Below are 25,165 nucleotides of genomic sequence, written 5' to 3' on the forward strand. Positions count from 1 at the left end.
CAAAACACCTGTACAGAGCTCAGAAACTGCTACACCCTGCACTAATAGTCTTTAAAAATGCTTAAAACATGATGGCTATTTTCATTCTTAGAGTTGTGTGTGAAATGCATAGAGTGTGTGGTAAAATGTACAAAGCAGTAATGGTTACTCTCGTAGCCAGGGATACATTGGTACCATTTTTTCAGAGCGATTAAGAGTATGAGTACATGTTTTTTAGCACTTACTAATACTGATTACTATACCATACCAAGTAACCTACTTAGAATTAAGTGGTTGTTACTGTAAGTCAGTGCAAAATACCTTAGTCAGATCATTAAATCTAGCTGAATTTAAACATAAGGCCTTAGCTAGCTATGCTGCATTAGTTAACTTGGATCAAGTACTACTACAGTGAAGAGGAGTTTTGTTTCATGTTAGAAAAGCAATTCTGTACAGCTGTAGGAATAGTACATTTCATAGTTTTGATCCTTATCTGTCTGTTTCAACAACAATCTCTGTAGTACAGTGACAGCAAGAATCACATCTGAGGCCAATTCACCCAAGAAGTTCACATTTCAAGGTCTACATGTTGTTTTGATTGGCTGGCTGAGCTGTAGTTGAAAGTACTCTAAAGTCAGGCAAACACTATGTGATTGTAGAGATCTTTTTCTTTGGTGGCTCACACTGCATGTGTGATTAGACCATCATGTTTGGACAAAGCTTATAGATTTTCATATCATCATTGCGATATACAGCAACTTTATTGAATATTGCATTTTATGTCTATATCGTGATACAATGCAAGAAAAAGATAAATTGAAATAAAAATGAAATTCTCTCATTATGTGTTTTATATAACACAATGTGACTATGTTTATACACCAGTACAGCAACATTAAATATATAGTCACATTTTGTTCTAATATATGATAATCCATGTTGTGTTTTATGAAAAATTTCAGTGTATATTTAATTTAATTCTTTCTGACACAGTACAGTACTTTGTTTCAATAGATCTACAGTTGATGTCAGAATTGAAGGCCCATTAAAAATGGAGTCTGTGCTTTTTTCCTCAGGAAAGTCTGATGTTTACGTTCAGTTGGACCTTGAAGCAGAGTTTCACTTCACTCACCTCATCATGACCTTTAAGGTATGATGAAAATGCAGTGATTTTCCTTCCTTTACAGGTCAGTAGATTGGTGCTGTCATATTTTTTCCCTCTGTATTCAGACATTCCGTCCTGCAGCCCTGTTGATTGAGCGTTCAGCGGATTTTGGACTCACCTGGCAAGTTTATCGCTACTTTGCCTATGACTGCGCCTCGGTCTTCCCTGGAATTTCTCACGGTCCGCTCCGCAAGGTTGATGATGTCATCTGTGAGTCACGTTATTCTGACATCGAGCCATCAACAGAAGGAGAGGTGAGAAAATAGGTGTAATTTAGTAATTGGTCTGCAGTTTTTGGACTTACTAGATTATGTAATTATATAATTTAATTCATTTAATTATCTGCCCAATGCCCTCGACTCTAACTAGGGTTGAGTGAATGAAGATAGTATCATCAGTCACTAATATTTTCCATCGCAGTTGTCAGTCAAGATTTAACTCTCCAAAAACACACCATCCAAGGCTTTAAGATGCACAAAAGTAACACTGGGTCTTGCCATTACTTTTAATAAGCTTTTGCGAAAGCAGACCACGCCTGGGTAAGTGAGATTAAGAGTGGAGGGGAACTCTGAGGAATTTTGGGCTAGAGTTCGGTACGGCTTCTGCAGGTCACGAGAAGGCTGCCGCCCCCCCACCCCGAAAGCACATGACTGAGGTGTCCTTGAGCAAGACACCTAACCCCCAACTGCTCCCCGGGCACTGCGGATTGGGCTGCCCACCGCTCCGGGCAAGTGTGCTCACTGCTCCTTAGTGTGTGTGCTCACTAGTGTGTATGTGGTGTTTCACTTCATGGATGGGTTAAATGCGGAGGTGAAATTTCCCCGTTGTGGGACTAATAAGGGTCACTTAGTCCATGTCCTGAATCAGCTCTTATATGTTGTCTAGCTTTAGAACATTTTGTCAATATTTTCTTTTACTTTTCTGTGAAACTGAAAACATTCAGACGATGTACTAGTGGCACAAGAAAGCTTAATTGAACTGTGCAATTTAAAAACCCTCTACTACCTTTTTCCTCCAGGTAATCTTTCGAGTTCTAGACCCTGCCATCCGAATTGAAGACCCCTACAGCCCCCGTATTCAAAGTGAGTCCATCTTCAATATTCATGAATGCCAACGGCCTTATTCTGACTAATACCCATAAATGACCCACACTATGCAGTCAACATTTTTTATTTTATCAAACAAAAAATCTAATATTTAATGTACCTTTTATTTATTAGGTAAAAGAAACAATTCTTCTCATTGTTTTTAGAGAATGATTAAGTAAATTAAATTAACTAAATATTCAAAAGAATATTCTATCAACAATAAAAAGTTTATAGCCCCTGACTGCTGGCTGTTTTAAGATCTGATCTATATTTACTAAAGTGACACAACACAAAACAATGGAAACAGGAAGGAATTTCCTGTTCTCTGCTTTTGAAGCACTGCTGTCTTTGCTATCTAACTTTCCTCCTCCAACCTATTCCCTCTGCTGTTAACTCCGGAGCACAGATCCATTCATGGCCCCACGCTGTACCAGTTCTGCTTCGTTTCTGTCCATTTCAGTGGTTCACTGCAGACAGAGAGCAACAAAATAAAGTAATGCTAATGGGAAAAGCAGCTGTTCCCTCCCACCCAATTTGTCCCCTTTTCTTTTTGACTGCCATGACTTAACTGTTGTGCCAGGAACAGCATGAGTAGTTTTTCCATGTTATGGTGAAGGCGTGTTCTCTGGCTCAACAAACACGGAGTCCCTGCTGAATCAAAAAACAACCAAAGTGCAGTTTGAAAAGTGCTATGATATGTGGAAAATAGAAACTGGCCAGATAAATCAAATATCCCGTCTTTAAATTTTTCTTTTTGACAACAGGAAACAAATAAGATGAGGGAGCATAAACAATTCACTTAAAATGCAGCGTATTAGTAACATAACTGTATTTATCAAACTTATTTGGAATAAACAATAGATTGCATCCCCTTGTTGTGATGTAAACATTCATCAGCACTCTTTGGAACAAAAAAAGGTTTTCGTGCATTTTCAACAATAGTTTGAAAAAAGAAAACATCAAAATCATTATTTAGGTAAAACCTACTCTTCATACCAGGAAAGACTTGCCGCTGAGTTGGAGTTCTCTCCCCCGTATGAAATTATTTTATTGGTTTGAAATATGGAGTCCAGCAGGGCTACAAATGAGTTGGGGCAGGAGGGGATTGCCTTGCTGAGTGGTCTAATAACTCTGAGAGGCTTTGACACAGTGTAACTCGCGTTAGCAGGCAGAGAGAGTCTTTCATCGGTCAAGGTCCAGAGATCAGGCATCCACAGTGTGAACAGAACGATACGCTCAGCTAACCTCTGACCAAACCGGCTTTCTTCTCTCTGTATTTCTCTCTCAGTCCACATTTTTTACCTTTACCTTCCTCTTTCATCTGCCTCTGTCAGGCTGGCTGTATCTGCACTGCAAAAATAGGTCTTTGCATCCTAAAATATTTTAAATATACGCAACATGAATCTTAAATTTCATATTATGTGGTTGTTTTCCATATATTATAAAATTATCCAAGCGATGTCCAGATATTTTATTTATTTTAAGTAATTAGTTAATGATGTTACTGTCCATTGGCCCATATTACAGAATCTTCAAAAGGTCCTGGGAGTTAAGATCTGACAAGGTCAATGTAAGATTTTTCACAAATTTGTTTATAAAAATACATTTTATCTTAATTTAGGAAACATACCTTATATTAAAGCGTCTTATTGCATCTCATAGTTAGAAAATTCTAAACTTGACCGAGGTCCATAATCAGCTGTCATGTCTGTTTCCGATCAGCTAAAGATATGTGCACAGCTGAAAGCACTCATGTATTCAAAATAGCATTACATTTTTAGGCTAGTTAGCTAGACAGCCATTGTTTGTTTTTATAGTGTTCCATGCTGTTTAATGGGGGCCATCGCTCCCCAGTTTCACTTTCCATCCATCAAAGCTTTAGCCAGCTGTCCTAACAAAAATATCATTTACCTAAGTTTCCTCATAATTCACCACCATCGCTGCAGTACAACGCCGTTTAGGACGCTGTGCAAAATTTAAACAAAAACAAAATGCAGTCATGTACAAACACTATAAACCCTATATTAAATCGAAAGACAACATATCAAATGTTAAAACTGAGAACTTGTATTGTTTTTTTGAAAAACATTTTTCAGAAAAGTTGGGATGGTGGCATGTTTACCACTGTGTTGTGTCACCTCTTCTTTTAACATCACTGTGTCAGCGTTTGGGAACTGAGGAGAGCAGCTGTAGTTTTGAAAGTGAAATGTTTTCCCTTTCTCGCGTGATACATGATTTCAGGCCTAACAGCTACTTAACCTGATCTGGAGCTCTTCCAGCTCATTTCAGCTGTCTACATATTGCGTTAATGTGCCATATGGTCTATGATAAGCGCTTGATGTTACTGATTTTGTGAACACTCCTTCATTACATTCTTGGAGTTGTGGGATGTGGGATGTAGTTAATGATTAACAGCATATGCTCTACAGCTTGGAGTCTGTATTACTCCCACAGCACTACATATGTTCATATATTTTGGAGGGAGTGGGAGTGCAGACAGTGATGCATCTCTCTTGCTTTAGCCCTGAACAGCAAGAGCATGAATGGAAACAACAGGCTGTGCACAGTAGCAGCAGAAACAATCTAGCAGTTCAACTTCTGCCACTTTTTCCTTTTCCTTTTTCCACTTTTTCCTATCTCTTTTTGCAGCCTCTCTTACGCAACACACGTTTGTCAAAATCTTTCAGATGTCCTCACCCCTCCGTCTCTTCATAATTATGATAGATCATGATGGAGTATGAGGTGGACATTCAACTGTGTGCTCTCAGGCTTGGCTGCACAAGATTTCCGGCCAGCCGGAAAGTCTCAGTCTCAGAGGTTAATAAAACACAATTAATACTTGATTTTCAATCAAGAAAGCTGCAGTTATTCCGTCCATTTTTATATCTGCATGGCTGTCTTTGTGTCTTTGTTCCCTCATTGTTTGCTAGCAGCTCATCAAAGGGCCTACATTAAATATGTGTTTTTGGTGATTAGATCACATTTAGATTTCTTTTAACCACATGAAAATCCGAGTGTAAACACCCTCAGGAGGAATCATGATCTGAACACAGTTGGGTCACTCAAACCACATTCTCAGGTGGTCAAGAACAGATCTTCGCCACATTTAACACATGTATAAATGGAATGTATTTTTGTTATTCGTATAGAATTACATGTGGAAATGAGTCTGCTAAGCGCTGACTTGCAGGTGAGAGAATAAACGATTTTTAATCTTTATGGGGAAAGAGTAAACAAGAGTAATACAGAAACTGTGTACGTGTTGACATGCTTTTTAAATGGGGACATATTTAAATGAAAAGTGCAAATGGAATCCAAAAGGCTATCCAAATACGATCCTACAACAAGAAGCACATGTTAATGCAAGGTGTAAACAGGCTCAAAAAACACCTGTGGGAAAAAAAATCATTAGATTGTATTGATTAAAAACACCCAAGTCGATATCTTTCTGCATTCTGCCAGCGGAATGACCACAAGGGGGCCTGAATAAAGAGGCTGCTTCACTGATGTAGTCATTCAGCATCACATATTGAAATCAATGATGTTTATTTCCAAGCAACTATATTTCTGATCCATTTTCCTTCTTTCTGTCTCCTTTACAGATCAACTCAAAATCACCAACTTGCGTGTCAACTTCACCAGGCTCCACACTCTGGGTGATAACCTGCTTGACTCAAGACTGGAGATCAAAGAGAAGTACTACTATGCCATGTATGAGCTGGTCGTCAGGGGCAACTGCTTCTGCTATGGCCATGCCTCTGAGTGCGCACCCATCGAGGGAATAAGAGATGACATCGAGGGCATGGTGAGCGCTTCATCTAGACGGAGAATAACAATACAATGTAAAGGAAAATATAAGGAGAATGGATTCATAATTTCAATTAAGTTTGTGAAATGCTGTGCCTTCATTTTGCAGGTGATATCTTTACAAATAGCTTCACACCCTGATTAATAACCTAATATATTGGACATATACACACACAGTTCTGCAACATTCTCTCGCTATCTTTTTTTCTGCTTGAAATTATACGGTATTCCACATGTCTGTTTCTGTGGTTAATTACATTGTATGTTTTATTATATTTTCTGTCTTTGTGAGAGTACTTGTCAGAATAAACCTGATGTTTATGAAGAGTTGAGTAATAAAACACTTCTGATTCTAATTCTCCTTTTATGTTACCAGGTGCATGGGAGGTGTGTATGCAAGCACAATACAAAAGGGCTAAATTGTGAACTGTGTGATGATTTCCATAATGACCAGCCCTGGAGACCAGCTGAAGGCCGCAACACCAACGCCTGCAAGAGTAAATAAAGCTTCTTATAAAAACTCTTATCATTACACATACAGTATATTAACAAAATCACACATTAAAATGAACTGTTTTCTGAAACCTTCCTGTCAGAATGCAACTGTAATGGTCACTCCAACAAGTGTCACTTTGACATGGCGGTGTATCTGTCCACGGGAAACATTAGTGGAGGCGTGTGTGACGACTGTCTCCACAATACAATGGGCCGCAACTGTGAGACCTGCAAACCCTTCTACTATCAAGATCCAGCCAGGGACATCAGAGACCCCCGGGTCTGCATAGGTGAGAGTGACTCTGGAGAAGCTTAGAAAGATACATTCTGGCTACATTCATATTACATTACATTACATTGCATGAAGTGGCAGAAATTCAGATCTGAGCAACTTTCATATCTGGTCCTAATTCAAGTCCATGTTCGATACATGGCCATGTGAAAGTAATGTGATGTGTCAGATTGGATTTCTTTTTTTTTTCTTTTACGTAACACATTTGCTGCACATGCACATCAGCATAGTGTGGACAGTGTAGCATTAGCAGCTAAGTTGATGACAGACGTGAGTCACATACAAACACGAATGTGAGCCATCAAGGTAGAAAGGTCAGACCTATTCACAAAACCGCTTGTGGAGCCAAAATGTTCATAAATGATAAAAGTGACTGATATCTGTTATTTATTTGTTGTCTCTCTTCTGTCATTCCAGCTTGTGATTGTGACCCAGACGGCTCTGTAAACAATGGTATGTGTGACGGGCATGATGACCCCTCTCTGGGCACGATCGCAGGACAGTGCCGTTGTAAGGTAAACGTCGAAGGCCCTCGCTGTGACAAGTGCAAGTCTGGCTTCTTCGGGCTTAATGCAAGTGACCGACTTGGCTGCCAGCGTGAGTATCGACAGAGGTTTTCTAAAGAGTTCCATAAGTTTTGTTTTTGTAAGAGCCCTTTTAGAGCCTGTCACTGAGGGCCGGTTATCATTTTGCTACCTAACTATGCTCAGTCCAAGAGCACCACATCACTAGCAGAGTGGCACCACCTGGGACAGTTGCTGGTTAGGTGTATTGGTCAAGGGCATAACCAGGTATAGCTAGTTAGTTTTGGGGCCTATGTCCTGACAGTTGTAGGCTCACCTTACCTACTGCTAGGCTACTGGTCAACCCAAAATTAGGCCCAGTCATTGATTATATTTTGAAGAATCTTTATATAAAAAGCTGTGTATTCCAGCACTGGGCCTATCCCTGTCCAGCAGAACAAACCGTAATGTTTACCCGATCAAATTTTGTTATGGTTAATTTATCACTTCACCCCAGCTTTATCTTCCTTGCTTTGCCTTCCATTAGCTTGTAAGTGTGACCCCAGGGGAACAGTTTCTGGCAGTCCCCAGTGTGACCCTGTCCAAGGGGACTGTTTCTGCAAGCGCCTGGTCATGGGCCAGAGTTGCAACCAGTGTCTGGTAAGTACAGTGGAGATTACACACATAAGCCTACACTTCTAGTATGCCATTCCTGACTATTTGAGAGTTCTGCTGACACCAGGTTGTTTTAAAACGGCTTTGAACACATTTTGCTGTGTTGCAGTGGGTGCATCATAGTGGATAACACGACAAGGATATGTTGAACTATTATTTTTACTATTATTATATGACTACACAAATAATCACACCGTTGGCTAATAGTCACACTTGACTAGTAACAGTACCCATGAATCTGAATAGCACAGTGGGGGCCTTTCACCTACATTTAGCCCAGGGATATAAGGCCCCCTGCCTGCAAGGTGTTGGTTTACATGGTGCTTAAAATGGACAGCAAGGAAAGAACCACATCCTGAAATTAGACAAGCAGTGGATGCATTTCACCTTAGTCTGGTGACAGTCCCTTTTTAAGATGATAGTCATAATTTGATTTTCTGATGTACAAAAATTATATGCCAGCTCATTTACTGTTTTCAAATCTATAGTTGGTGTCTTAATCGTTAATGAATATAGTAAATGATTTGTTGCACTCTTTCCCTTAGCCAGAGCACTGGGCCTTAAGCCATGATGCCAGTGGCTGCAGAGGATGTGACTGTGACATCGGAGGCGCTGTAGATAACCAGTAAGTGCTGTGTTCCGGGGACTACTTCAGCTTAATTCCAATATTATTCATGCACTCGAATTGTTTGCTTTTCACTTTCCGAACATATATGTACGTACTTTAGGAGATATTTAGGAGTTGATATATTTTACCTTGTTGCCAGGTGCTCTATGGAATCGGGTCAGTGTCGCTGCCGCAGTCACATGGTGGGCCGCCAGTGTAACCAGGTGGAATCTGGGCATTTCTTCATGGCCCTGGACCACTATCTCTATGAGGCAGAACTAGCCAAATTGTCTCAGGTAAAAGCAGACCTGTAAATTATTTTATATTTATATATATATATATATATATATATATATATATATATATATATATAGAGAGAGAGAGAGAGAGAGAGAGAAGATGTGTATATGTTAGACTAGGTGTCGCAGCCCAAATGTTAATTTTTTTGTCGTTTCAATAAAAATCGTACTACCCTTGGAAGAGCCACAACATTTTATGTCTACTTTGTAAATTGGATAGCAGACTAAGTTTGCTGTGCTTTAAGCTTTTCTTGCATTTCTTGCAAGTTTTCCAAAAGGAGAATAATTCTTTTCAAATGTTTCTCAACGTTCGAATTTCTACGAAGCTGAAGTCAGCTTCATATTTGCATTTACATTCCATCTTAAATGATGCCTCAAGCACCAGAATGTAACTGCTGCACTTTTTAAGGTGGAACAGGACAATTTGAACGAGAAGCCAATTTTAGTTTCACAACTTTTTGGTATTAGTTTCTTGTTGCAGATTAAACATGTAAGAAAACCAGCTGGAGTGCTTACAAAAGTCCATTCATCACCAAATTAACAATGTTCATCTTAAATCTTTCTCTTTGCCCTTTAGTTAGTTACTAGCTAGGCGAGATTATTGTCTGCGTGCCAATCTTAAAGGTCTTAATTTTTACGTAAAAATGTACTTCTGCTGTGGAGCCATAACAGGGCAGTAAAAGAGTGGCATACGACTTCGTTGTGTTGCTGATCTCTGTTAGAACATCATTTAACAGCAGTTTTTTCCTCCTCCATAGACAGATACAATGATGTTTATCCACTGTAGTGTAAAACCTTAAAGTGATAGCATGCAATCAGATTTGCAGTGTTCTCCTTACCTCAAATGTAATTGTTTTACTTGGTGACATACTTTTGTCTATTTGAGATAGCGTAACAATTTGTTTTAAAATAAGTATTAGATTATTTAGGCATGCAAGGTATAAGCTTATATTAATTGTAAGTTACTTGCAACTTTGAACACCAAACATGTCTTGGCTGATCAACTTTATTTGCGATAAAAATTGTGTAATTGAGATTTTTTCACTTAAATGTCATTTTAAGAATATTCAGCTACTCATTATCACAGGCCTCAAAATAGCAGAACCACTGATGATGTGTTTTGTATGTGCCTTTGTAGGGTTGTACGATCGAAGAGAGGGAGCACCAGTCAGGTCGTCTAGCCTCTTGGACCGGCACTGGGTTTGCACGCGTTCCTGAAGGAGGCATTCTGGAGTTCTTCATCACTAACATCCCTTACTCTATGGAGTATGATGTTCTCATTCGATATGAGCCTCAGGTAATCACATTTATGCTTTTCATATGTCAAAAGTCCTGAGTACTTGTTTTGACTGTGTTTAAAGCTATATGTATATATGTGTTTGATAGATGCCTCGGGACTGGGAAGAAGTGCGTATAAAAGTTGTGAGACCTGGTCCAATCCCCACCAGCAGCCCATGTGGAAACACCATCCCTGCAGATGATCTGCTGACTGTCTCTCTGCCTTCCGGATCTAGGTTTGCCTCTCTCTCTTAGACACACACACACACCCACACCCAAAAGGTCTCTCACCACAGAAGATTGTGTATATTAGTATGTTAGTTTGTGTCAGCGTTTTGTACTGTGAGTAACGTTCTATACTAGGGATATAAGAATGCATTTATACATCATGACGTATCAGTCTGAATTTGGCGATTCAACTGCATTAATTTCACAATTGCTATAATTGATTATATATTTGATTATAATAATAAATAATAAAATTAAAAAAAAATAATAATAAAAAAGACAAATAATGAAGTATGCACTACCAAAATAAAATTCTCAGACTATTTTTAAATGTAAAATGCAATTCAAGGTGCTGTTTTTAATGTCTGTTTTCCACTGTTGTGTAAATACTTTCTCGAGGCTTTTTTGTTTCAAGTGTGTTTTGAAAAATGATTTAAAAATCAAAATAAATAAAAAATGAATGACAGTGAAATTTTCTTGATTAATTGAACTGTTGAATTAAACAGTCATAATCAAATCAAATTGTTGTGAATTCAGAAATTTACATTTTTATTATTGTCACGATTGGCTCCTCCCACTCCATGGGCCTTTTTGTTTTGGTCTGTCCATGTGCGTTTGTTTTGGTATTGTAACTCCGCCCTGATTGTTTTCACCTAACCCTCGTTATCCCCGTGTTTTTGCCCCTTGTGTTTGCCGGTCTTTGTTCGATGTATTGCTCTTTGTTTGACGTATCGGTCTCTGTTGGATGTTTGTATCTCTGTGTTGGTAGTACTGGTTTGTCATGTCTGCCCCCCGATCTATCCGTGTTGGCTACATGAACCTGGACTGATTTGACTATGACCCTGGATTTGCCCCTAATAAATCTCGCTTATCTCAGCACATGCGTCCGCCTCCTCGCTCCCCGTTACAATTATACACATTATGAGAATGTGGTTGTTATTTGTATAATGTGTTTGTATGAATTAGGATGTTTTTCCTTCCTGCTCTAATTCAGGTCTAAACTTGATGGTTAGTGAGCTCTGACTCACTTGTTCTTCCACTTTGCTACAGGTTTGTGGTTCTTCCCCAGCCTGTGTGTTTGGAGAAAGGAGTGAGGTACACTCTCCGTCTGGAGTTTGTCCGCTACGCTGACAAAAACATCATTCCCAGCTTCAGCAATGCAAACATTCTAATAGACTCTGTAAGTAAAATCATTAGGAAATATCCACATAAGTTCATAGACCCCTATCTTCTAACACTCACTGTTCTTCTTCCAGATCGCCTTGCTCCCTCGTTACTCCTCTCTGGAGATGTTTGTAGCAGGTGACCCTGCTTCTCTCACCCGGAAGCAGAGTTATGAGCGTTACCGCTGCCATGAGAGTGCCAAGAGTGTGTCCCGTCCAACCTTGAGTGATGTGTGTGCCAAACTCATCACCAGCATGTCAGCCATCATTAACGACGGAGCCCTGCGTGAGTTATCTCAGTGACAAGAAGGGGGGGGGTTTGTGTTTGAAAGAGCAGAAAAGAGTGACTGTACTTGGGAGTGTAGTGCTATACCAATATATGTGTATTGTTAGTTATTTATTTGTACATATGTGTTTATTTGTTCCCTCTCCATCCAGCTTGCCAGTGTGATCCACAGGGTTCAGTCAGCTCTGAATGTGATGTGCGTGGAGGTCAGTGCCACTGTAAGCCGAACGTGATTGGAAGGCGTTGTGATAAATGTGCTCCAGCAACCTATGGCTTCGGACCTTCGGGATGCAAATGTAAGATTAACTTCTAACAAAACCACATTTAAAAGAATCAACCTGATCTTTATCTGCCATGTTTGTATTGTACTGTTGATTATCGAGGATAATTTGTAATAATGGAGTGGCATCTATTATATGTTTTTGTTTGTATTTTTGTCCATGGCAACTGACTGTATGCTACAGATGCTGTAGATAGAGATTAGGATGAATGATTTTAAATGATTATAATTTATAATTAATAAATTATTCCTTTAACACTGACATCTAAAAATGAACATATGCTAAATGCTCTCTGTCTCTGTGTAGTGTGTGAGTGTAGTCAGGAAGGCTCTCGAGGTCGTTTCTGTGATGTGTACACGGGACAGTGTCCGTGTCTGTCAGGCGCATTCGGTCAGCGCTGTGATGGCTGCCAGACTGGACACTGGGGCTTCCCCAACTGCAGACCATGCCACTGTAATGGGCATGCAGAAGAGTGCCACCAGAAGACCGGTGCCTGCATCAACTGCAGGAGCAACACAGCTGGGGACAAGTGTGAAAAGTAAGGAAATCTGGCAAGAAGCAGACAGGACAACTATAAGGATTTGAGATTTGTTTTCTGTCTTTGTTGAGGATCAGGTGGACTAGGAAGAACAAATATACAGATGATTTGAATGACAAGTCTGTTAGAGTCATAATTGTTTTGTTATACTGTGTAAATGTCAATTACATGATTATGTAATAAATTAGATTTACATTTGATTTACATTCTATTTTAACAGGTTCTTTGGCAAGAGAAAAAATGAACATTTTGAAAAGCTTTTATAATCACCAGCAATAACTGTGACTTTTAAGGCTAAAGATTAGAAGGTCTTACAGTATAAAGTAATAGATAGTCTTATGTGATGGGATAAACAGCTCTTTATTCTTATATGTAATACATATATTTTTAATGCAGGTGTGCCAATGGATTTTATGGAAATCCAGTGCTGGGATCAGGAAATCAGTGTCGGCCTTGTCCTTGTCCAGATGGGCCAAACAGTGGACGTCACTTTGCTGCCTCCTGTTACCAGGACAACCACAGCAGACAGGTGGTCTGCAACTGTAAACAGGGCTACACAGGTGCGCGCCCCTCTCCTGCATAGGATATGTACAAACTGTACTGGTTATACTTCATGCATTAAAGATTTAAGTGCCAGCAGGGGTTGGGATGGAAATGAAAACAAACAGGTAAATTTATGTATGGTTTCGTATCCCAAAAATGCAAGGTTCTGGGATTGGTGCTTGATTAGCTGCCAATTGGCAACCTTCCATGAGTCCAGCTGCATTGTGATGCAGTCAGTAAGATCATCACAGATATAACCTACTCTGTGACTTTGGACTGATGTGAAGTGATGTTGTGTATTGTTTCCCCTCCTCGACTGGACACAGGGATTGTTAAGCGCTCTGGAGGGACAGTCCTCAAGCGTGAGTAGCCATGAAGACCTCACTGTCCCCTCTGCCATCCAATTCCCCACCATCCCCCTGTCTCCTCCCTGCGCATGGCTTTCAGCACCCCAGTCCCTTTTTCGGTGCTGTTCCACCACACACGCCATGTCCCAGAGACTGATCCAAGAGCAGTTTTGACTCACCAGACCAAATGTTGTTTGTGTGTGAATGAAACTGCAGGCCCCGTACCTGAACTAGTGTTTGAGGCAGAGAAGCTATCACTTGGAAATGCTGGCTTGCTTGCACTGCCTGGCTGTTAGCCAATTGGTAGTATAGACATTGTAACATATCAACAGAGTGGATAGATGTAAGTATATATCTGAAGCAGTCCACATGATAATTTCCGCCAGGGAGTTAAATTGAGCTACTTTAAGCTACTTTTTACTTTATGCTGCATCGGATCTATTTTATGGAAAAGTTATTTTATTTAGTACCTGTTTTACTCACTCTGATGCTATGTGTTATAAGCTGCTAGTTTTTTCCTCATACGTCTAATGGCGCCATAAATCTGCACCTAAAGCTGCTGTCTCCTGGACAATAATCCATTAAGATTTGGTATAATGTTTGTGGTTTGAAAACGTTCTAAAATGTTGTCCATGAGTAGATTGTGCTAATATACCATCCCTTCCCTATGTGGTTTACACACCTTCCTAATGAATGCACTGTCCCTGTCTTTGTGTCATTTAGAACCGGCATTTACAAACAGTTATTTATTTATTTATTTAATAATCCACTACAGGTTTGTACATATCTGGGTACATATATGTTATAAAAATGGAAAAAACTCTCTCAGAAAAAATACAAACATACAGTAAATGCAATTGTTCTCATATAGTGAGAGAAAACAAGTATTCAGTTACTTTTTTGTTATGTATTGTACTCCCAGTGCAAATGTCCACTTCACATATACATACATTTTTATCTTTGTATTTAAATAAAAAGTGCATACAATAGGTACAAAAGTAAATATACATAAACATGTACAAAGATATGTACAAAATTAAAAGACAAAAAAATAATCAGACTGACACTATTAACTATTAAAAATATATATGTGATGGTTATATAAATATTCGTAAACACAAGTTGTGGATGTTAATGGTGCTGCTGCAAAAGAATTCTCTTGCAAATTTGACCTAGTGTCATTTTACAGAACGTGGAGATTTTGCACAAAAAATAACGCAGTTATGATGATAGAACTCTTTTGATATAATTCAGTTTGACATGTTCAAGGAAAAAAGGATGCGCATATGAGCCCAAGAACACCAACAGTACAAGGGGGAAGCATCATGATATGACATTTCAGAAGTCACCTGGGCATTACAGGTTATTAAGAAAACATGAACATATTACAAAAAAAGGACATATCAGAAAAAAATATAATTTAATAGGCCAAAAAGCAGAAACTGATGAGAAGACAATGACCCAAAATAATAATGCTGCCAAAGAAACACTAGTTTTTATAAAAGAAGGTGAAGGTGCTTGCATGACCTAGCAAGACTCCTCACTTGAATCCCAGTTAAAGTTTATGGAAGATTTTGAAAATGCAAGTCCAACAGTGGGTTCCTCATAACTTGTTGAAGATGATTTGCCAATGTGCCAAAATTTAACCACACTTGTAATCAGGAGCAAGGAGGCGGACGCACATGCTGAGATAAGCGACTTTTATTGAGGGCAAATCCAAGGTCGTGGTCATTACAGTCCAGGTTCATATAACCAACACAGAGAGATCAATAGGCAGACATGATGAAATAGTTCCAACAGGACATACAAACAATTCAAACAATCAGTACATCTAACATCAAACAAAGACTAGCAAAAACAAAGGGCAAACACGGGGCTTAAATACCACACAGGGAAGAGGAGGGACAGGTGAAAAAAATCAGGGGCGGAGTCACAAAACAAGGGGGCAGGACTAGGGATACCAAAACAAAGTTGCGTGTGTACTATCAAAAGGTAAACAAAAGGCACATGGGGGAGTGGGAGGAGCCAAGCGTGGCAACAATGCTGCAAGAAGATAATTACATCTTACCATAACTGTCTCAAAGTTGTAATTGTCTTTGTAAATAATATTAATGTTATTATGTGGTGTCTGAATATTTTTTCCCCTATCGATTTTGTATTTTTAAATATTTGTTTATGCTTTTGAATAAATACTTTTTGTTCATAGTCTCAAGTGGCTGTATGCTCTGGAAGTATAATTACCCCTCAAATTCCCAGGCTGATTACATATTAAGGCTTAATACTCTGTAGTTACAAGGACAATGCAAACTTGTTGAGCTGTTCTTAAGTTATAGAAGTGGTAGCCCCTGGCCATTTAAGGGGTTAAATAACAAAAACAAAAGTGTCTTGTTTCTGCTCACCGTAGCTTTGTGGAACCTCTGTACATTCAAGAATAGCTTATACAGCTGATATATCAGTGTACTGTGTTTATGCCACAGAGCAGACATAAAGATAAAGAATTGGAGAGATTTGTGGCCCAGTGGTACAGCTGCAGGTGCTACTCCCAACAACAGCAGCAATTCTACACCGTACCACTGCCATCAGCAGTGGAAATATGCCAAGAATGTCTCTTCTCTTCTTCTCTCTGTCTCAACACCATGTTAGTGTCACACCCTGACTGGGTTTGCCAAAGCAGTCTGAAGAGGGCTGCAGTGATTTGACTAAAAAACAGAGATTCCAGCTTCAGTAGTCCCACCTATGCTTATCTCTGAGTCTCTCCCTTCAGTTTAATAAAAATTCAGTTTCAGGGGTACTGTTCTCAAATGAACTCCGACAACATGAAAGGAACGGTCTGCTTTTGTTCAGCATCTTTCCGCCTCTTATTTAGTCTTTTTGTGTGTTGTTTGAAGGTGAATTTGACCGTGTTTTGGCTTTAGAAATAGAAGAGCCACTGGGCTGGGGCATCAATTGCTCTCTTTTGTGCCATAAACATGACGTTCACATGACAAATGTCTTTGTATGTGGAATATATCTCTACTGGGCTTCACATAGAGAACTTTTGGAAAACCAGTTGCTCTGTTAATTCTTTTGAAATGTATTGAATGAAGGCCCTGTTCACTCAAATGCACTTTCCATGTCTCTCACTCCAACACTGCCCTTTTTTCTTCATATCAGTGTTTATTCCTCTGTAACCTTAACTCTGTTTCCTCCAGGTGTGCGCTGTGAGGAATGTGCGCCTGGTTACTATGGCAATCCTTCTCAACCTGGTGGGCAGTGCCAGCCCTGTCGCTGTAACAACAACATTGACCTATCAGATCCTGAGGCGTGTGACAGGCGGACTGGGGAGTGTCGTAAATGTCTCTACAACACTGAGGGGCCTGACTGCAGCATGTGTAAGAGCGGATACTTTGGGGATGGCTCTCGCCGCAACTGCAGGAGTGAGTTATTATGAGTCGCAAACTAATAACCGACTAGACAACAGCAGCCTCTCTATTACTTTTAAGAGTGTTTGGTGTCTAAGGCTATGTTCACATCACCAGGTTGAAGTGGCACAAATCAGATTTTTTGCCCTAATTTGAATCAGATCTGATGTTTTCAGAGTGTGTATTTCAGGTCTGTGTGTATTTTAGACCTTTTTTTCCACTGCACGTGCGCCATCATTCAGCGTTATCATGGCAGCAGCACCGAACAGAGGTTCAAGCCTGTAAACAGTGAAAAAGCAACATATCTTACCCTTTTTGCCTTTATCTCACTCTAATCATGAGCAGCAGAGTTAATTATCTTTGCAGCGAAGGCTCGTTCTGCTCATTAGTCTGTTTGCTGATGATGCACGTGACCTTACTGAGTATGATGTGTGTACACAGGATTTCATTTCAGGACGCCGATTCGTTCACATTAATGACAGATTTGAATCATTTACCTAAACAAGTGAGAGCCATCCTGTCAGAGAGATCAGATTTGAGCTAAAATTCAGATTTGTGCGATGAGGCTTGCATGTGAATGTAGCCTAATTTTTGCATCTTTAGTTTTGCCCTGGAGCCATGAGTTTTTGAAGCATACATACATCATTTAGGATCACGCGTACAGCATGCTTAAAGGAGCCCTAAGAAAACTGAAAGAAGTAGCTTTACTGAGTCAAAAGGAAAACATGCTGAAATATGGTGTGTTTTGTGTCGCTGCAAGTTTTATAAAGCCTAAAATAATTATTTGAAAGTACAGAGGTGTCAGGTCAGATTCCATGGGAACTTTTCAAAACATGACATACATCTTTACCTATTATTAGTTATTATATATTAACTACACATGCACAGACTCAAAAGGAAGATCCAGCTGAATGTTTAGGTCTCAAATGCAAAGTTACCATTATATAGATGAATATATTATAATAACAGTTTATTTACATTCTTGGAAGACAAGTCCTTCTCCTGGTTTTGACTGAAAGGTCTTTTGATACTCTTATGGTGCTCACAAACATCAGATTTAACTGCTTGAGAAAGTCAGAAGATATTAGATATTACAACATTGTTCTTTCACATGTGTACAATTACTTATCTCCACCAGAGGTGTCTCTAGTCATCCAGGTCATGTTTGGTGCCTGACAATATAAGACATAAAAATGGACAAATGGGCAAAAATTTGGACAAACTTCAGTGATTATTTTTTTAGATATGCAACATTCATTTGTCGGTTTCATAGATTTGGTAAGATACCAAACATGACTTGGTGATCAACTTTGTGTTGAAATGTTGTGGAAATCAAATGTTTTGTAATAATCTCAGTCACTCTGTTGCACATATGCCATTCAATGCAGTTATTGTCATATTCCCAGAATGCACATGCAACTTCCTGGGAACAGAGCGCAGTCAGTGTCTATCCCGAGATGACTGCTTGTGTCAGCGTTCCACAGGACAGTGTCAGTGCCTTCCTCGCGTCACCGGACTCACCTGTGACCACTGCGCCCCAAACTACTGGAACCTGGCCAGTGGACGAGGCTGCGAACCATGTGGCTGTGAGCCCAATAACGCCTACACGTCTGCCTGCAACGAGGTAAGTGTCTCTCTCACTCTCATTCTCTCTATTTCTGTTGCACTCAGCAGTTCACACTCTGTTGACTGGAGGAATCACAGCATAAAGCATGAATTTATGAATTATTTTGTTCTCCCACAGTTCACAGGTCAGTGTCAGTGTCGTGATGGATTTGGTGGAAGGACTTGCAGGGACTGCCAAGAGAACTACTGGGGAGATCCCAGAAACCAGTGTAGAGGTACTTTCCTTTAGACTACATTAAACTTAATATTGCACTGATATTTAATAAAAAAATAAGTCACTGTCGTGTGTGCTGCTGTTTCTGTTTGGATTAAGGATGAGCGGTTTGACAGTATTTTATTGTATTTTGATAGTATATCACAATAATCTTTCATTTTCTGAGAATTTCATGGATTTTATCAAAGAACACAATCAGCCGTGTGATTTGCAAACTGTCATTCTAAATGATCTTGAATCATCAGTAAAGCCTGTAGTTTAACTGATCTCTTATCCTCTACTTTTTTCCGCAGCCTGTGACTGTGACCATAGGGGCATTGAGACCTCTCAGTGTAACCGCGTGACAGGTCACTGTGCTTGCCGACAGGGCGTATCTGGCGTCCGCTGTGATCAGTGTGCCCGTGGCTTTTCGGGCACGTTCCCTGACTGTCAGCCTTGTCACCAGTGTTTTGGAGATTGGGACCGCATCGTCCAAGATCTAGCCGCAAAAACTAAGGCTCTTGCAGCCCGGTCTCAGGAGATCCAGAGCACAGGCCTGATTGGTGCCTATGAGAAGAGTTTCAGGGAGCTGGAAGAGAAGCTGGCACAAGCACAGAGCATTGTTAATGCACGCAATGCCACTGCTGAAGGTGTGACCACCCTAATGGGCATGATGGAAGAGCTCAGGTAGAGCACTGATTTATTGTTGCAGCTACCAGATTAAACTACATTGAAAGGTTATTTTTTTATTCAGTGCAGTCAACTGCCTATGACATCAGTCTGTACATTTTTTGTACAGGTCTCGTATTGGTGAGACCACAGACACACTGAACCGTCTGGAGGGAGACCTGACTGCTGTACAGGACAGCAACTACCAGGCCAGCAATGAGCTGAGCACTCTGGAGAGAGAAGCCAGAGAGCTCAATCTCACCTCTAAGCAGCTCAACCAGCAGCTAGACATCCTCAAAAATTCCAACTTCTTGGGTTAGCATTGGATCCTCTTCAGATTATGTGCATGCATGTATACTCACTCAATGCTCCAACAGGCCTTCGTACACAACGATTTGACTTGCATTGCCTGTCAAAAGTTTGAGGACATTGCTTTCTTTTTTTTTTTTTTACTGTTACTTTCAAATTAAAATATTAACTGCTAGAGTAAAGACAGTTCAAATATATGTATATACTATGTGTTCCATTTTCCAAAGTAAAGCACCTGTACATAATACATTGATAAATAGATTTTTTGCTGTTTAATGTTTGCAAGGACATTCATCACATTTGTCCTTCTACCACAGGTGCATACGATAGCATCCGTGCTTCCTACAACAAGTCTCGGGACGCAGAGCACCGTGCCAACCAGTCTACTACTGACACCCCTAGCACCGTCAGCCAATCAGCAGACACCCGCAAGAAGACAGAGCGGCTCATTGCAGAGAAGAAAGATGACTTTAACCGCAAGAATGCTGCAAACAAGCGCGCTTTGTCTGATTTAAATGCAAAAGCGCAGGGTCTTGACATAAAGAAGATCAATGAGAAGGTCAGAGGCTTTGATGTTGCTCCTAAGAAACCCTGATAAACTCTGTCTCAGCTGAAATACTGTAAAGCACACACGAACATTGAAAGACTCTTGTTCATATCATGTCCATCCTAGGTATGTGGTGCTCCAGGTGATGTCCCGTGCGGAGAGAGCCCTTGCGGTGGTGTTGGTTGTCGTGATGATGAACGCAGGCACTGTGGGGGCCTGAATTGTAACGGAGCTGTTGCAGTGGCTGAGAATGCGTTGGAGAGATCCAAACATGCAGAGAAGGAGCTCATCAAAGCCATGGGAGAAGTGGAGGAGCTCTTCAAGCAGGTGAACAGTACTCCTGCTCCACACAGTAACTGTACCACTGTTTTTAGTACAGAAGTTAACTTGTTATCGAACACCTAAAGTGAAGCTGGACCAACAGCACGAGGAGATTATTAAAGTGTTTCAGAGAATGTTATCCTTGTTTGACTTTTTTAGGTTGCAGATGCAAAGTCGAAGGCTCAAGAGGCAAAAGATAAAGCTCAGGCTGCTCTGAAGAAAGCCAGTGATACCAAGAAGAAAGTGGAGCGTTCCAACAACGACTTGCGTGACCTCATCAAGCAGATTCGTGGCTTTCTTATGCGTGAGACTCTGCATCTTATAAAACTTGAAAACTCATCACTGCTTTTACTATAGTTTTACTTCTGTGTTATTTTTAGGTAAAACACGGTATGTAGTCTGCTTATGATTTGCTGACTACGTAACACTGTAGATACCCGTCAATGAATAACAGCAGCAAACCTCTACTAAGTGCAAGCAGTACAGTCACGTTCTAGATCACCTCTCATGGAATTCTCTTTGCATATTCAAAAATCTCCTGCCACGATTAATGTAGTTGATCATCAGAACCAAACTACTGATACAGTTTAAGAAAGTAAACATTTGTGGTACACTTTGGTCCTTTAGTCACTTTAAACTGACTGTGTACAATGTTTGGACTTCTGCAGAAGAGGGAGCTGACCCTGACAGCATTGAGGCAGTGGCCAGTCGGGTTCTTGAGCTGTCCATCCCTGCCTCACCCCAGCAAATCAAACACTTAGCTGATGAGATCAAAGATCGTGTCAGGAGTCTTTCCAACGTGGATGCCATTCTGGAGCAGACACAAGATGATGTCCGCAAAGCGGAAAAGCTGCTGATGGAGGCCAAAAAGGCCAGGTATATATACATGTAGCTGTGTAGGTCTGCGTGAGTGATATTTACTATTTGTTTGTCTTTTGTTTCATAGTATGGCAGTGTAATTTTCAGCTTGATGTTTTTTTTTTTTTTGTAGGAATAAAGCAGACAAAGCAAAGAACACAGCAGACAGCGTGAAACAGGCACTGGATGATGCTCGTAAGGCCCAGACAGCTGCTGAAAAGGCCATTCAGAGGGCAAAAGATGACATTGGCATGACTGAGAACCGCCTGGCTGAGGTACAACTTCATAAACCTTCTTTTAAAACTTGAGATGTTGACGTTTTCAGTCTGACAGACATTCTATCTCCAAAGATTCAGTCAGAAACGTCAGCTAGTGAGAAGGACTTAAACGAGGCCATGGACAAGTTGGGTGATCTGGGGCGGCAGATAGAAGCCTTGAAGGCCAAGCGGGCCAATAACAGCATGGTTGCAACACAAGCTGAGGAGACTGCTAATATGGCTCAAGACAAGGCTAATGAAGCAAAGCAGGTATATGAGATTGTTCTGTTCATTATCTTTGAGATTGTTGGTATTTTGTTCTGTTTCTCTTGTACTAACCTCCTCAACTGTTTCTGTTCAGATTCTGGATGGTGAACTTTCAGATAAGTACCGCACTGTTCAGGATCTGGTAGGCAGGAAGGCAAATGCAGTTCAGGACGCCAAGAGAAAAGCTGAGCGTTTGAGAGACGATGCAAAGCAGCTACTTAAGGATGCACAGGACAAACTGCAGAGACTAGCAGGTGAGTGTGAGGTAAAGAGAAAATGCTGGGGTAGCTAGAGGATTGGGTTCTGATCCACTGTGATAAAATAAACATAAAATTTGGTTGGACAGGTCAGTTTTACCCAGAAATTAAGAAGCCAATAGAAATAAAAGAGATGAACTTCAAACTACCTACTCTTTTCCAAAATGAACCCTTCCAGACATTTCAACATAATGTGGATCTTTCAGAAACATTCCTATCCAAGACGTGTTATGGATAAATGCTCGTTCTGCTGTCCGTGTTACAGTAATGTACAAATCAGATATGGAACTATAGCAATGAAACGACACAGAGGAAAGCTTTTGAGGTAAACAATTTAATGGAATAATTATTAAGACACAAATGTCTGAAGATAAAAACAACAGATAATATATTCACAAATCAACTCCAACACAGGTTGCCTCAGTTTTATTCTCTGTGTTCTGATGTTTCATCTCTACTTTTTGATGTATCTGTATCTGTGTTTATTTCTGTGATGGTCTAGAATTAATGTGACGTAAAGTAATGTGATGTCGCCCTCTTGTGGACACTGACAACCTAATTCTGGTTAACTTTGTGTGTTCTTAGAACTTGAGAAAGATTATGAGGAGAATCAGAAAACACTGGAGGGCAAAGCCAGGCAGCTCGATGGTCTGGAAGATAAAATGAAGGCAATTCTGGCTTCTATCAACAAGCAGATCCAGATCTACAACACCTGCCAGTAAACTGCCAGCAAGACTGATGTCACTGACGCTTCAGTACTGCCCACAAGGCACCAAGAGCATATGGAGGATACTAGACTGGCACTAGTGTCATGAGTGAGATCACTTGTGTTCAAATAAAACGTATCTATTCATAGAAATATAGATTTGAAAATTTATTTATGCATTGTTTGGCCAGAAAGACACAGAACAGATATCACTGAGGGGAATAAACAATCCCATTTCTAAAAAAGTTGAGATGCTGTGCAAAATGTAAAAAAAAAACAAAATACAATGATATAAAAATTTTTAAACCCCATATTTAATTGAAAATAGTACAAAAACAACATATTAAATGTTCAAACTGAGAAATGTTATTGTTTTTTGAAAAATATATGCCCACTTTGAATTTGATGGCAACAACACATTACAAAAAATGGTTGGGACGGGGGCGGATTTACCACTGTGTTTCATCACCTCTTCTTTTAACAACACTCTAAGTGTTTGGGAACTGAGGAGACCAACTGGCTCTACCCACCCAGTCATTTTCTAAGCCGCTTCTCCCTCAGGGTCACAGGGGTGCTGGAGCCTATCCCAGCGGTCATTGGGCGGAAGACAGGTCGCCAGTCCATCGCAGGGCATACAGACAGCCAGACATACACAATCACACACACTCGCACCTAGGGGCAATGTAGCATGTCCAATTGGCCTAACTGCATGTCTTTGGACTGTAGGAGGAAATCAGAGAACCCAGAGGAAACCTATGCAGACACGGGGAGAGCATGCAAACTCCACACAGAGAGGACCCAGGCCCCTCTTGCTATGAGGCGACCACCGCACCACCGTGCCACCCCCGACTGCTGTAGTTTTGAAAATTAAATGTTTTCCCATTTTTGATTTGCATATCATTGGATTCTGTTTTCATTTACATTCTGCACAGCATCCCTACTTTTTTGGAAATGAGGTTGTATTTCTTTTACAGTTCAGCTGTCCAGATTCAACACATGTAAAGGCTGAAAATAATCTGTTGAAGTAATTGTGTTGGAGCAAGAGGAAAAGCTGAACTACCTTCAGGACTCGCAGTGAGGAACACTAGAGATCACAGTCTGCTCATTTCAGTAACTCCCACCCACAACCAGGAATGAGCGCATTTGGTGTATTACAGACTCTGAAGGGCAGATTCCCAGAGCCAGACTGAACCTAAACCTAAACTAAACAGGAGGATTTCTTAATGGTGACCACTGCTACTGTGATTTAGTCCAGCACTAAGTTTAATCCATGTCTGAGAAATAAACTGATCATCACACAACACAGCACAGTTTCCAGTGTTTGTTGTGTTGTTGTGTAAATACGGTCTAAACACACTGGTGTTACTGTAAAGAGTTTAATACAAGAGACTGAACTCGGACATCAGAGGCTACGGCGTCTGTTTTCATTCATTCTGTACAGCTGCCTGATTTCAGTCAAGACTAATGAGATCAGCTCCGTATACAGAAGAGAAGCCTATGCAGTAAATACTGAAGACACTACAGCTTTTGATGGATTACCCATAAATCACTGCTCATACTGCTGCCTTAATTAAACCTCTGGATTTTGATCATTTCCAGCCTTTGTATGTATTTCATTAAGAGAATAAATCATTTTTCAGTTTTAGACTCATTAAATAAACAGTGGAAAATATTTCTAAGATCAACAGAAATAGCCACCTTGTCCACATGTCCACAGAGAAAAAGAAAGGGTTGAGTAAAAAGAGAGAGACGGCTTTAGAACTAGTATCTGAAAATGAGACAAATATCAGAGGCTTCTGTTACATTTTCCATATTCATGAGGACAAACTGGTGGCTTTGCTGTCATTTTGTATTTTTTATCTTCTTTATTAATGTAACAAAAATTTTGACATGGACTTATTTTCAAAGAGTCAAGTCATTCAGGTAAAGTCTGCTGTTCATACCAAGAAAGACGTGCTGATGACCATAAAGCTGAGTGTTGCTGAGTGTTGCATTCTCTCGTGTGATTCTCTCTGTCATGTGGTTATTTGGCCAATTATTATTAGTTTTTATTTCATGTGTTATTTTTTCTTCATTAACTCAGCTGGAAAAGATTTACTGGGCAGGCAGGCAGACAGGCATTGTCAGGACTGTGAGTTGTCACTCTACTCCTGGTATATCCAGCAATGTGTTTTACTCAG

At 40.2% G+C, this 25,165-nt stretch overlaps 1 protein-coding gene across 3 annotated transcripts in view; it reads left to right on the forward strand.

The window, feature by feature from the left end:
- Positions 1–23,140, forward strand: part of lamb2 (laminin, beta 2 (laminin S)) — a 43,824-nt gene extending 20,684 nt beyond the window's left edge. Inside the window, exons 5-35 of one of the 3 annotated variants that reach the window (XM_017681522.2) lie at positions 1,056–1,129; positions 1,210–1,398; positions 2,163–2,226; positions 5,835–6,037; positions 6,416–6,536; positions 6,636–6,824; positions 7,244–7,423; positions 7,877–7,989; positions 8,550–8,629; positions 8,772–8,907; positions 10,049–10,207; positions 10,297–10,424; positions 11,467–11,596; positions 11,673–11,865; positions 12,018–12,161; positions 12,453–12,684; positions 13,081–13,244; positions 13,554–13,589; positions 16,766–16,990; positions 18,382–18,599; positions 18,720–18,816; positions 19,109–19,481; positions 19,594–19,778; positions 20,090–20,331; positions 20,446–20,646; positions 20,800–20,944; positions 21,309–21,516; positions 21,632–21,773; positions 21,849–22,025; positions 22,117–22,276; positions 22,865–23,001. In XM_017681522.2, the coding sequence (XP_017537011.1) occupies positions 1,056–1,129; positions 1,210–1,398; positions 2,163–2,226; positions 5,835–6,037; positions 6,416–6,536; positions 6,636–6,824; positions 7,244–7,423; positions 7,877–7,989; positions 8,550–8,629; positions 8,772–8,907; positions 10,049–10,207; positions 10,297–10,424; positions 11,467–11,596; positions 11,673–11,865; positions 12,018–12,161; positions 12,453–12,684; positions 13,081–13,244; positions 13,554–13,589; positions 16,766–16,990; positions 18,382–18,599; positions 18,720–18,816; positions 19,109–19,481; positions 19,594–19,778; positions 20,090–20,331; positions 20,446–20,646; positions 20,800–20,944; positions 21,309–21,516; positions 21,632–21,773; positions 21,849–22,025; positions 22,117–22,276; positions 22,865–23,001 (5,045 nt within the window). Of the gene's footprint in view, positions 1–1,055; positions 1,130–1,209; positions 1,399–2,162; positions 2,227–5,834; positions 6,038–6,415; positions 6,537–6,635; positions 6,825–7,243; positions 7,424–7,876; positions 7,990–8,549; positions 8,630–8,771; positions 8,908–10,048; positions 10,208–10,296; positions 10,425–11,466; positions 11,597–11,672; positions 11,866–12,017; positions 12,162–12,452; positions 12,685–13,080; positions 13,245–13,553; positions 13,590–16,765; positions 16,991–18,381; positions 18,600–18,719; positions 18,817–19,108; positions 19,482–19,593; positions 19,779–20,089; positions 20,332–20,445; positions 20,647–20,799; positions 20,945–21,308; positions 21,517–21,631; positions 21,774–21,848; positions 22,026–22,116; positions 22,277–22,864 lie in introns of all 3 variants that reach the window. The other 2 variants (XM_017681521.2, XM_017681523.2) reach the window with 2 other exon arrangements.
- Positions 23,141–25,165: the final 2,025 nt, after the last annotated feature.

Source organism: Pygocentrus nattereri, chromosome 9 (genome assembly GCF_015220715.1).
Source record: "Pygocentrus nattereri isolate fPygNat1 chromosome 9, fPygNat1.pri, whole genome shotgun sequence".
Classification (NCBI taxonomy): Eukaryota; Metazoa; Chordata; class Actinopteri; order Characiformes; family Serrasalmidae; genus Pygocentrus; species Pygocentrus nattereri.